At 46.8% G+C, this 13,562-nt stretch overlaps 1 protein-coding gene across 1 annotated transcript in view; it reads left to right on the top strand.

The window, feature by feature from the left end:
• Positions 1–6,442: 6,442 nt before the first annotated feature.
• Positions 6,443–13,562, top strand: part of LOC144128643 (cell adhesion molecule Dscam1-like) — a 160,387-nt gene continuing 153,267 nt past the window's right edge. The window contains exon 1 of the mRNA XM_077662192.1: positions 6,443–11,467. Within this exon, the coding sequence (XP_077518318.1) occupies positions 11,278–11,467 (190 nt within the window). The 5' untranslated portion in view covers positions 6,443–11,277. The remainder of the gene's footprint in view (positions 11,468–13,562) is intronic.

The raw sequence follows: 13,562 nt of genomic DNA on the forward strand, positions 1-13,562 counted from the left end.
CATTACAAAACTGCATCCGTTTGTTTCCCTAAGACAGTAAAACTGATAACTTTATGTATGAAACAATTTCTGAACGAAAATGCTCGTGCTGCATCTGCATACCCGTAGGATGTTGAATATACGTCGCATTATAGCTTCGCCCGGCATAGAAACAAACGCCGAGTAAAAAATCACCATGAGTGAACCAAAACCATTGCGCGGAGCTGCAAACCGCAGCCTTTCACTGCTGCCCTGAGTAAACAAGACAAAAAGCAGTTGAGATATTCTAATACGCGGGTACAAAAAAGGAACCGAGCTGTGTTGTTGCGGTGTTAAACACCAAAGGGAAACAAAAATAACGCTCGAGTAAAAAAGCGAAGCAGCAGAGCAGAGCAATGCAAGCACAGGAGTAGCTTTTGTTCAGAGCAATTTTTTCAACCGGGCTGACAAAAGCAGCGGCGCAGTGTTCGACATTTATATTTTATCGCACAAGGAAATAGTGCGATGGGGTTGCAAAGGATAAAAGCAACGCTTATTCTTTTTTTAAGCGGCGTGTTCTGGCTTATGAACAAAAGAGCGCGAATTTCCCTCGCGTTCACGCTTTCAGGCAAGTATCGGTGTCGCGGCGTGCCATGATAACCGTAAAACCGGCGGCAGGCGCAGAGTAAAAGCAGCCAAGCGTGGCATACAGAGAAAGAAAGAAGGTGAGAAGTGAGGGCGGATAGAGAGGTTTGGGTCTCGGCGTTTTGGGCACAGCTTTCTGCTGCAGGCGGCGCGGTGCATGGCGCACGAACAATGAAGACCAAGGCAGATTTATTGGAGGCAGCGTGCCTTTGGTTAACCCGAAACTATGCGATGCGCCTTTTGGGAGACAACAGCTCGTGCAGTCGTGCTGCGCTTTTTATTCTCTCATATTTGTTGTCATCAGAAGGCGAGAATGCAGGTCCTGTGGTTTCCGAACAGAGCTCCGGTTCATTGTCGGTTTTTGCGCGGTGCTTTTCGCGACACGCGGGTCCTTTTTAAGAATTCTTGCTCCGGCAAGCAGCGGTATTGCTTTTACACTATTGTGTTCTTTACTGACTACCTTGCGCCCTATATAGTGGGCGGGGATTAGTCCTAGCTACTTTTTTCTGGTATAAGTATTAATGGTGAGGATTTCTTTTGCCTGCGGGGAAACGCAGTTCTGGCTCTTTGTTCTTTTTTTATCGAACAATGCTTAACGTCTGTTCTAGTTTATAATAAAAAAATTTAAAAATGGCGATGGATTGTTTCCCTAACACGCGTTCCCTTAAAAGCGCAAAGCACGAAGTATTCATTTACTGAATGTGTGCTTTCTAAAAGCGCAAATAACGAAGTACGAAATAATCGGCTGTAGTCCAAAACTAAAAAGCAGCCCATGACTTCATGCTTTCACAAGCCACTACAATAAAAGAAAAAAGCTGGTCTCATTCCAAGCTTACAGCAACTGCTTCGGTGGTTAATTTCGCTTGTACACTGACAGGCTAGTAGAAAACAATATCTGCTGCTTGGAGCCCGGGACTCTGTTCGCCCAATATAAAAGTGCACAGCTACGTGCAGTCAGCCAGGGATAAACGCCCATGCAAAAACACTTTGTTCCGTCTTTCGACATTGAACTGTTGTAACGAACTACGGCGGTTAACATTTTTTTTTTCAAAAAGAGGGAGGGGGGGGGGGGGCGTAAGGGGGCCCGGGAACAGCACATTCAATAAGCGGCGACACACGAAAGAGTTTGTAAAGGATGTGTACTTCAGTAGCAGTAGAAAGTGGAATGGGACACGATAGATGTTGGGACAAAATTTTTAGTTGTTCCTAGTGTGCTTAATTCCTAGCTACGTTTTACACGTACGTTACTTTTTTTGTCACAACTAATAGTCTACACATTACGAAACAAGCTATCAGTGTGGTAAACGCTCAAGCCAAGCAGATTCGTGTTTACTACAGTTCAAGAATGACTGACGTAAAAAGTGGTTCCTTCAGATCCAGCGATACGTCTCAGTTCACAAACATAGCGCTCTCTTTTTAACGTGCGAAAACAAAAGGACATCGCGAATAAAGAATTAGCCATACAGGAAAAGATACCCTTTTAAAAATTGTTTATTGCATTGTTATAATTGATTCCCCGAAAATCTTTGAAGACGTCACACAGTAAATAATAAACACGCAAAGTATAAACAAACCGCCACCTTCACTCCCCCGCCCTTCCCCGCCGCTCAATTCTGCAAGCAATTCGTATTTTCTTTTTTGAAATATTGTGTCTCGAAACGTTTTCCTGGATGAGAAAATAAAGACAGATTAGTGACATTAAAATAAAAAAATGACCAGAAAAAATTATCCCTGCACGTGATTCGAACAATTCGCAGTTGAGATTCAAGGAGAGCACATGGAACAGCTTCAGCTCAAAGCTTCAATACATCTTCTGTTTACAAGACGATCAACAGCAAAGTCGGGTCTTGAAATCAGACGCTGTTGGTACAGATCTCTCGTTTCCTACGGAGCAGACCCCATCAAGCCAGACAGCAACCAAGCCTCCGTCTCGGGAAGAAAAAAAAGCGGAAAAATAAAGAGAGAGCTGGAGATCCAAGGTAGGGAATCTCGATTTATATGCGCGGGTCCGTTGTTGGCGCTCCAGCCGGGTCTGTTTTCTCAGCGTGCTGAGAGGGAGGAGAAAGTGCTTCTACAACATCCAGGCTGTCCTGTATACGAATGCGACAGAGGAGGCGTTACGCTTCACAGACAGTCCGGGCGGGGCGAGCGAGAGCGCGTGGCGATTCTAATTCGACGTGAGAGACGTCGAGATTTCGGCGCGCTTTCTTTTGTCACCCGGCATGTGTACACGCCCGGGAAGGGTTTCATTTCCGGCGTCAATTTGCATTACCAGCACGCACTTTCTTTTCTTCAAAGTGAATGTTTCTTTTTTTGTTTTGTTTTTTACTGGTTTCTTTCGTTTGCTGCTTCCTATTTTTTTGTTCTTCTTCTTTCGCCTGTTCAATTTTTCGGCGCCGTATGTTTCCTCTAGTTCCGGCGTCGGAGCATCCGGGGACACCCGGCATTCAATGCAAGCCTCGCAAGAAGCATTTCTCCTTCAAGAACACGAGAAACGTGGAAAGCTTGCCCTCACTCCTAGTTTGTTCGATTTTTCTTCCGTCTATGATGGAACGACGTGTGTATTGGAAAGCTCGAAATGCGTATGATTGAAGAAAAACCTACGTTTTGGCAGAGCGAGCGTGCCTATTCTATTTCTGCGAAAGGCTAAACCACATTTTTTTTTTTAACTGTGGGGCAAATACTTGGGAATTAGGGCCTTTCATAATGCCAGGGCTGCCGCGGTGACTCAGTGGTTATAGCGCTCGGCTGCTGACCGGAAAGACGCGGCTTCGATCCCGGCTGGAGTAGTCGAATTTCGATGGCGGCAAATTTCTAGAGGCTCGTGTACTGTGCGATGTCCGTGCACGTTAAAGAATCACGGGTGGTAGAATTTCCGGAGATCTTCACTACGGCGTCCTTCATAGCCAGAGATGCTTTTGGACGTTAAACCCCCATAAACCATAAACCATAATCCTTTCATAATTCCTCCACTATCTTACCAGGTCATCTTCGTTGTGTCTGGTTGAAAATTAGCGGAAACCTCTGCAATCACGGATACCATCCTTGTGCTAGCGCAAAATACGGGTTCGGAACGACCTGTTTTTTCCTTATCCTTTTGGAATAAAAGCAGAACTTGCATATTCGTTCATTTTGAGCATGCACGTGCGCCTTTGGCAGTGCATGGATTGGCAATGATGATTGGAAAAAAGTGCCTGCATTGCGCTGCGCCCGGCTAGCTGCACTAGACAAAAAGGCGTAGTCGAATCAACACGCACACGCTGGACAATTATCACACGCTTTGTTCTCCTCTTGCGAGGTCTAAAAAATCATTAATCCTACAGCTCATCCTCGCTTTGATTTAGTAGCGTTTATTCATCCGCTAAACGCTTTTTTGAGTACTAGAAGGATTTTAAAAGTTTAAATATATCTATCTTCAATGTCATCAATGCCATGCAATTACCTTACAAAAACGGCTCACTGTGCTAACTGTTCTACAGCTTGTAACCTTCATTGGTTCTGTTTTGAATTTAGCGATGCTCCGCATCCTAAGTTCACTTACTATAAGACGTAAAATTGATGTTATGCAAGCTTAATCTGCAATATGTATGTCCTTCCAGTAATTTATTTCTATGGTAGTAATATTTAAATTAACAAAACTAGGAAAAAGGCATATTACTTCAGAGAATCTATGAATAAAAGTCAATCGGCCAAAAATTTGACACTTACGGCTGCGGCCTGGGCAGTTCTCAATAAACCAATTTCATGCTGCAGTAATGCGTGGGTTGAGCACCAAATCGAGCCTACAGGACCACACTGAAATTCACTATATAGAAGGCCGTAGGCACATTGCTTTTGCAAACCAGATAAGAGAGACCCGTCAACTTTTCGGCCAAAGCTGAAGCGTGCCGCAGCGGTGGCTGAGTGGTTATGGCGCTCGGCTGCCGGCCCGAAAGACGCGGGTTCGATCCCGGCCGCGGCGGTAGAATTTTCGATGGAGGCGAAATTCTACAGGCCCGTGTGCTGTGCGATGTCAGTGCACGTTAAAGAACCCCAGGAGGTCGAAATATCCGGAGCCCTTCACTACGGCGTCTCTCATAGCCTGAGTCGCTTTGGGACGTTAAACCCCCATAAACCAAAGCTGAAGCCACTGCTATACTGAGAAAGCACATAGTACCTCGCGTTACACTCTAGCCTCTCGCCACTTCACATTCATCGCTTTCAGTCAGCGGTGGAGCCTGTGGGGCGAAATGCGCCCTTAGTAGGGTTTTTCTTCAAATACATGCAAACCAAAGTAACAAGTGGATCCTGCTGTTACTGTGCCCCTATTATTATTTAAGCATCCGTGAAACGGTTGACATATGGAAAGCTACAATTTAAATTTCGGCATTTTGAAGTTTTTTGGCCTTTATTCACAAGTCTCCGACACGCTTAACACGCGCGAATGTCGCCACAATAAAAAAAATAATGAAAACGCCAATGATTTTGATCAAATGACGCCTCAATGATTTATTATAACGAGTAAAAAGAAGCAGAGACAGTAAGAAAGCAGTCAGCAAGCAAGCATTAGAAGAAACAAAAAAAAAACGATCATCCGACTACGCAAAGAAGGCTTGTTTATGGTGATGTTTAGTAAAGTAAGAAAACAACAGAACTGCGTTTTAGCTTAAACTATCATGCGCAGTCAGGTTAACAACAAAAGATGTGGAAGAACGCGCTACTGTGTGTAACAGTTATTTTAGATGTAACCGGGAGAAGCAATTACGAAAAAAAGAAACAAGCTTTAAAGCTTATGGTGTGAGCCTTCCTCCTGCTGAGGAATCCTGTTGTACAAAGTTGCTGCCTATTGTATGCTTTCCATATTTCTATTGAAGGCGGCTGAACGTTTTGTTCTTCATTGTTTCATTCTTAATATATGCTCTGAAGAATAACCGAAGAAAAATGAGAATAAAGTTAAAAAGTTTACGTATATCTAAAATACCGACGATATTTCAATTTCCTTCCGGGAGGCCCCCAACACATTTGGTGCACACAAAAGAGCGAAAGCAGCCCAACGTAGGCAGAGTCAGATAAAAAAAAAGCGAGGCGGGGCATGGCGCAAGAAAACCAGTTATCCTGAAAATTGGTGCACCCACAGAAAAAGAGCAAAAAAAAAAAAGGTAAGTACAGCGCTGTCTCCGAGGCGGCTACTAGCACAGAACAGCGAACGGACACACTCATGGCGCCCGGCCCCGAAACAGTTCCTTCACTCCAGACGCCTTTCCCGCTCCAATATTTGAGTTCGTCTCCCATGCTCGCAAAGACTCAGGTGGCTCCAAGACCACGCGCTGGAGAAGAGAGAGCTTGGGAGGGCGAGTGTGTAGTGGCGCGCAGCAGACTTCCTTCCGAAAAAAAAGCAAAAGCAGAAAGGTGCCACCCATTTTAAAGTGTCGGGAGAAAAAAAAATTGCACATCGCTTCGAAAATTTAAATAAGAAAATACCAATAATTACTGGACGTCGGCGGAAAAGTGCGCCGTACATAGGGAATTTCGAGGGAGTGTAAAAAAGACACTGAGGGTAAAATGGGGATGATAAATGAAACGCCAGGCACAAGTATAAAAGGAAACGGGGAACTCCCGACGCACACGCGGTAGTAGAGGAGCCCTGACTGAGCCAAAGTGACGGCCGTGGAGGAGAGCTTGGCCCTTTTAAACACACATCGCTCCCCTCCGCTTTTGCCGTGAAGAGAAAGAAGGAAATAGTGAGAGATTGGAAGAGAGGGAGAGAACGAGTTCTGCCCCTCGCGCAGCCAGCCCACGCGTGCTCCCCTGGCGGCGGTTTTCGCTCTTGGACTCCTCTGGCGTGTGCACCGCTGACGTCGACTTGCGGGGATAGCTAGGGTCGCTCTCGGGTTCGGGTCGCAGTCGGCGCTTGGCCGGCGCTGCGGTCGGATGCAGTGTGTTGGCGCTCCGCATGTGCATAGCTTTCCGATGTGAAGCGGAACACTTTGCGAGCCCTCCTTCATCCTGGTTGAGCAATCAGCGTCAAGTTTCTTTTGCGAGGCCCGTAGGAAGCGACATATTTGGGACACCGGCGTGTTTCTGCAAAGCTTATAAGAGCGTGCTTTTTTCCTTTCAAGCACGTGCGCAGCCCCCGGCAGGAACTAGCCAAACGAGCGTAGGCTCGACGGCAACCCCCTTTTAAGACAGTGTGTGGTTAGAAGAAAAGTGCTGGCAGGTAATTCGAGTTTCACCTCATGTTCTTCGCATGGACTATCAACGGCTCCTGATTGAAGTTCGGAACTTCGGAAAATAATCGAAATATTGGTGTGTCTGGGATTTCGTGGCGCGGCGTTAAAACTCTCTATCCTCTGTCGGTGCTAGTGAGTGCTGTGGATGTGTGTTTGTGTCTCATTTGTGTTGTGCTGGAGCCGCTGATTTGGAACTTCTTCCGACCAGTGCATCAGGCTTGAGCATTCATCGTCGCTTCCACGGAAACAGCAGTCGTGTGCTTGCGTTCTTGTGTGTGTGTGTCTGTGGAGTAGTTTTTTAAACAACATCGGCAATAGTAGCTTGACCCTTAGAAATCCATACGATCACCTCTTTATTTTGCGAAAATTTATTCGCTGCATAAGTTTGTCTCTGAGGCCTGAAAGAGAATTTCGAGAAAGATTCAAAGGTGAGGAGTCCGTCGTTTCTCACAACAGTTAACGTGAGGGAGCTGGGGGCAAGTAGGGACATCTTTTTCCAAGCCTAGATTTTATTCCACTCATAGGTGATCATTTCTTTGGTTATAGACGAAACGTAGAAAGAACATCCCTATTTTACCGCTGCATTACGAAATACGCCAGAATGACGTTATTCGGCTATGGAATGTCTTGCTGAACGACCCGTTTCCTGATACCTAATACCAACTATTACATCTGCTATTTAAACTGCTTGTTTTTAAAGTGTTTCGTTCCACTCAGGCCGCTTTTTGAGAAGCACCGTGATCAAATGTGATAATTCTTCAGACCACAACTAGAAATTTGCCTCATAAGAATTTCTAACACATCGACCTCATGTCTCTTATTTTATGCAGAGAAAAGGAGCTGCTAATAGATTCATCCTGATTAGCAGTAGGCGAAAATTTGATTGACCGCGCTTTATGTATATCCTATCCGCCAATTCAATCTCTTCTTGCCGACGCAGTATCGACGACTCGGAGCCCTACATGAAGTAAAAGTCTCGTCGAGTTAGCCAAGTTCAGCACGAGTGGAGACACTCCGGGAATCACCTACAACGGCGGCATTGCGGTGAACACTCCCTTCACAGAGAGAAGCCAGAGCAACAAACGAGCTCGAGCAAAAGCAGCGCTGGAAAGGCGGTAGGGCTGTCGCGAGGAATAGGTTTTGCCTCAACGATCGGCGCATCTGGCGTTAGCGACGTAACAAGGTCAGGGTAAGGGAGTGAGTGGAAGGGGAGAAGTACCAGAGACGGAGGCCCGTTGCAATCAGCGCAAGTGGCGTAATTGGTGACGGAAATAAATGAGGCGCTGATGACGCTGGCAACACTATCCACGGCAGCGGCGGTCACCGGAACTCAATAAGCGCTGAGGACGAGCCGACCACCGACTTCCGGGCTGATGACAAGGGAGCATCGTTCAACGCACGTGCCTCGACGACAAGCGACTTGGGCTTCGTGAAACGGGGCATTGGCTTCTGTGCTAGTCACAAGATATTTTTCTCTGTTAGTGATCACATTTTTTTGGGTAAAGGATAGAGCTGTGTCAAGAAAGGGAAGAGAGGAAACTAGCCACGCTGGGCAAAGAAGCCGGGTATCGTTCCTAATTAGCCAGCCTATACGGAAGAAGACGATGGACGGAATCGATCGGCGCGATTAGAGCGAAAATTGCTCTGCCGGCTAGACCATTCTGGGCTTCCACTGGCGTAGCATTCGCTTCTTGTTGTTGTTGCCATTGTGCAGCTGCCTCTTCGGCTTCCCGGAGCAGATTGAGGAGGATTCGTTTTTAGCGACGAGCAAACGTGCGTCTCCCCCTCTCGTGACCATTACCAGCTCGCCTCAGCTGATAGGGAGGCAGCGAGACAAGCTTCTACGTGTATGGTCGCCGTGCTTTTACTTGGCATGCTTTTCCTCCTTTCGGTGATTTCATTGGACCGTCTGTGAGCCGTGCGGACATTGTCTTTTAGGGTCCTCACTTTCCCCAGACATGCGGTCAGTACAGTGATCCTTTTACGGACTAGGATTTGTTTCCATTTTGTCGCCGACAAAGCGAATCATCGTTCTCCTACTACCAGCATCCAGTGCTCCTTTTCTGGTCCCTCCACTGCGACGAGTGTGCTTGCCTTTATTTGTTGCTTCGTATCTTGTTGTTCTAGGGAAGCATGCAATCGTCCGGATAAATACGACGCGTAAGGCGAAACAACCGCCGCGTTTGAGAGCTGCAGACGCTAGCATCAATTGTCTCCTTCTGTACCCTACATTTTGCGTCTAGAAGTGAGACTGTTCGTAAAGTGATCGCAGTATTACGCATCAGAGCACTCTGATAGCGACACGCCGTGTCGCATAACCGTGAGTCAACAGTTAAAAGAAAACATCGCACAAGTTCAAGTTCGCATGGAATATGAGGCCTACTCTGCAGGATTTTCACTCTAAACCCCAAGGAAGGTCTCAATTGAAAAGTCTTAGATACGGACTTTTGGTTTCATGCTTATATTTCACCACTGTGGATTTTTACTCGCATCTTTCAGAGGGGCCTGTAAACTCACTGAAACGTTGCGGCAGAGGACGACACAGCTACTGAGCTCTGCATCCAAAGGAGTGTGCCATGCGACTCGACCGTATACATGCTAGATCAGAACGTTGCTTATGTTAGAGCTCCGTTTAATTACATCATTAAATTCATACGGCTTCAAGAATGATGCGTCAGATCGGCGTACCATTCTCTCCGTAACAGGGCGGTTTGCTGGACTGTGCGGCCTGAAGCGTTCTGCTGCCCCCCAAAAGCACGTGAGAAAGAGTACCACAGAGAATGAAAACGCTTTGGCGACGCTTAAACTGTGCAAGCTTGAATTGACCAGAGCAGAAACGACGAAAGGGAACAAAGAAAAAGAGCACAAGGGCCAAAGACCATTTGCAACAGACTGCCTTCCGTCCACTATTATCGCCCGCATAGCCCCGCGTGACAAAGCGAACATTTTTTTTCTTCCCCACTGTGCGAGTAGAGCTGCCCTGAGTGCCAACTCGTCTTCCCGCACCCGCCTTCCGCTCCCCCCATTCACAATCCATCGTGGCTAAGGAGTCAAGATAGAAGAAACGCACGCACGCAAGACAGGCGCTGCGTTGGCTTTCCCTTTTTCTCTCCTCCGAACTGTTGCACGTCTCATTTCGCTCTTTGTTTCCCGCTGGCAGACTTTTTTGTTGATATCCCATCTTCTTTTAAAGAGGGCTTTGGAGCAGGCGGGACAGCGGAAGAAGGCTTTGGTTTCGGAAGAATGAGACGAGACGTTTTCCAACGGCCCGGATGCCTCCGCGACGCTGCCGCTGGAGTGAGGGCATCGTGCTAACGGGCAAGCAAGCGGAAAAGAATAATAAACATTCAAATAGAACCAAGGAGGAGAGTGACATGAGAGCTACGGCAAACCAGATGTGGCTTTTTGATCAGCGGGACTAAACGTTTTCTTGCCTCGCCAGCAAGTGAACGGCGCAGAAAAGGACAGCGGCTATAAAAGGGGCTACTGGGAAGGGGCGCGAAAAAGAGGAATAAATACGGCAAGCAAGGAAAAAAAAAGAGAGGACCAAGAGAACCATGAAGGCAGTGGGCAGAAGAGATTCCGGTTCAGCGGAGCGACACTGATGCCATCCAGTTTGACGCGGAGACCCAGCCCATGAAATAGGGAAATCTCTCGGTGGCGGAGAAAACGCCGCGGCGCCTTATCGATGGATGACCCGAGCCGGCGCTTTTTTACCGTAGCGCAGCACCCTTTGTGCCGACGGCACCCGCAGAACAAATTGCAGGTTTTTCTGTTCCTGTTTGCCTCGCTCTGAAAATAGGAAGAAAAAAAGCGAAAGCAGAGAGAGTGGCGGAGTTTTAGTCGGCGAGATCGAAGCTGCCCTGGGACGCAACTCGCGTTCGCGTGCCACGGATCGAACAACTGCAGAAGCGTGCGACCGATAAGCCTTCCCCGCGGAACAACGTCACTTACTTCAATTTATTTTATCTTTTTATTTATAGACTTCCTCGCTCGAACCGTCAAATTTCCCCGCATTCTTGCTTTGAGCTTATTTGTTTCAACATTTTGTTCCTATTGGAGATGGCAAAGCAGCATTTACGCATACTTTCACATGATACAGACCCTATTGAAACGACAAACGCGAAGCAGTTTTGTGACTGTTTGTTGTTAACAGTGGTTATTTGATAGTGTTTCGAGAATACTTAGTGCTAGTTTTAGACTCTTGGGCCTAGAGTGTTGTGTCGACCGAGAAAAGAATAACAGGAGAGTCTTACGCTGAATTTATTCGGCGGGGATAGAAAGTCTCCATGAAACTATGACAGCCTAGAATCACATCCCGCCTTTTGCACTCGAAGCCTCCAATTTATCATCTCCACGGAGACTTCCCCAACTGCAGTGTCGCGGTGAGCGCCTTGAGAGAAGAAGAGCCGTGCTCCAGCCGCCGCTTTCTCATGCGAGCTGTGTTGTGAAAAAGTGCAGTGCTATGCGTGAAGCGATGCCCGACGAAAAAAGGCCTGAACCAGGGGGTGTGACGGGAGAGCTGCGTTGGGCGAACAGAAAGCGATCCGCAAAAGACCCAATGCCGTGCGCCAGGACGCTTTTCTCCCGGCGAAAGCCTTCTCACTGGCCCGCTACACCTGACTGCTGCCGGATAGTCGCCGCTGTGATTTATGGTGAGCGCTCCTCTTCTTGGCGTTCTTTTTCCGCCTCATGCATGGCCGGGTATTGTCAGAGAGAACGTTGCGAAACTCTAATATTTAAGTTGAGCCGTCTCGAAAAGTGAGGACGCGGAGATATAAGGGTCATTTAAAGGTGCTTCACTGGCTGACATGGAAGCCCTAATATATACCTCGAGACTTAAGTCCTTTTCAGTGAACGGGATGGTGAAGGATTTTCATCACTCTCCTTGCCCCTTGGAACAGGCTGAATAAATCAGTTAGTGATGTGGCTGTACCACTGCCACACGGACTTACACGTTCCAGATAGTGCGAGGACAGTCCGTTGACGGCGACTTGCTAAGACCGCCCCGACTACGCCATGATCACAAAAAACTCTGCTCTCACTATTGACTGCTTTGTTCCAGGGTGTCAAAAACAAACTGAAAGTCACAAAAGGCGAGGACCACCATCAACAAGTCACTCATGCTTTATAGCTGTACCTAACACACTTCATATTTAATCCATTTCGAAGATAACAACAAATGACATTTTTTTAGTTTCTTTACCACCAATATGCAACATTACCAACGCTTAAGACTGACCTCGTGCCTTGTGCTGTTAGTGGAGCCCTTTCTACGATGTCAACCTCTATGTCAAGTGTCAAAAATGCAGTGCCTAATCACGATATTAGCTAAATCGAGCATGGTGGGTTTTATACGTGAAAGGGTACAAACTATGATGCAAGTAACGTTCCCATCAACTATGCCCAAACGTTCGATCCGCCAGCTGCTATGTTTAGTGATTAAGCCTTGAGAAACAATTAGCGAAGGATGCGTCTACCACGTGGCCGTCAAATATTTTCCGTCCCGGGCCTAAAATGCGGCAAGGACTTTTATAAAAGCGTAGACGCACCATCACCGCAAACAGCGGACACCCGCACCAAAAAGTATAAACTTCATAGCGGCATATTTTCTGTTCCTAGGCCATTTTGGCACCTGTTCACTTGTATCCCGCTAAGTTTCGATGTGCTTAGTGCTGATGGCGTTAGAAATTCTTGATTTTGCCCTTTAAAGCAGCTTCCACTGTTCCGCTTAAATAATGACTTCATGAAATATCTTGTACATGGTCTCGTTAAATCGTGTGCATAGAACTGCTGGTGTCAGAACTTTAGGTGAGTCTGACCCATCATCAATTACTTCTTCGCGTGAGGTTACCTCGCAGCTTTATATGGCAGGCTAGCTCTGGCGGACGACGTTGTTGCGGACGTTGCTGTGGCGGGCGACGGCGCGTCCTTACAGCGGAAGTTGTTTCCAAAATTTTTAACCCAGAGAATGAGCGCCGGGTCTTTCGCCACAACTTTTAGTCTTCACAGCACGAAAAGGCGCTCCAACTAGCTTTTTCTGGTATACTGCTTAAGCCGCATCAGGTTTTTGGGAACTGAGCGCGAAATGGCGCTGTAAGTCTGCTTAGCCGTGCATAGTTCTGCCACTTTCTTCCTCCCCTTAACCTGTGATTATGCTGAGTCAGCTTTTCAATTGAGGACGCTGCTGGCAATGCTTAGCCGCTAGGTGGCACTGTTAAACGTTACGCAGGCAACTGTCTTGGTGCGGTGATATAGAGATTGTTCTCCCTTGGTCAGCAGGAGCATAGCTCAGCTCTCGCTGAGTTCGGAGACCTTCCCAGTAGTGGTAAGCGGCGGTGAATTTTTATCAAGTTTGAGCAGATATTCGTAAGCTTTCGCACTTAATGAGGTTTAGGCCTACTACATCGAAGTCTTTACGATACTTAGAAGAAAGCATTTATAGTTTTCAGTCTGTCCAAGACAATAAATTTAGGTGAAAATAGGGTACTCAGTCGTAAAGGAAATATTAGGCAATAATTAAAAACAAAAGTTCTTTCAGAAATCGGCTTTTTTTTGTAACGGTGCGGGGAGAGGAGAAATACATATTTTGTGCCAGTTTTTTAACCTAATCTTGCACTTACTGCAAGAAAACGGTCTGCCCAATACTTTGCTATTTTCCAAATGCTTGCAAGAGCACCATTCACATTTCCACCCAAGGAAACCAGAAAACGACAGCCACGAAGAAATTCACCAGGCATGGATTTTTTT

This window comes from Amblyomma americanum, chromosome 4, assembly GCF_052857255.1.
Source record: "Amblyomma americanum isolate KBUSLIRL-KWMA chromosome 4, ASM5285725v1, whole genome shotgun sequence".
NCBI lineage: Eukaryota > Metazoa > Arthropoda > Arachnida > Ixodida > Ixodidae > Amblyomma > Amblyomma americanum.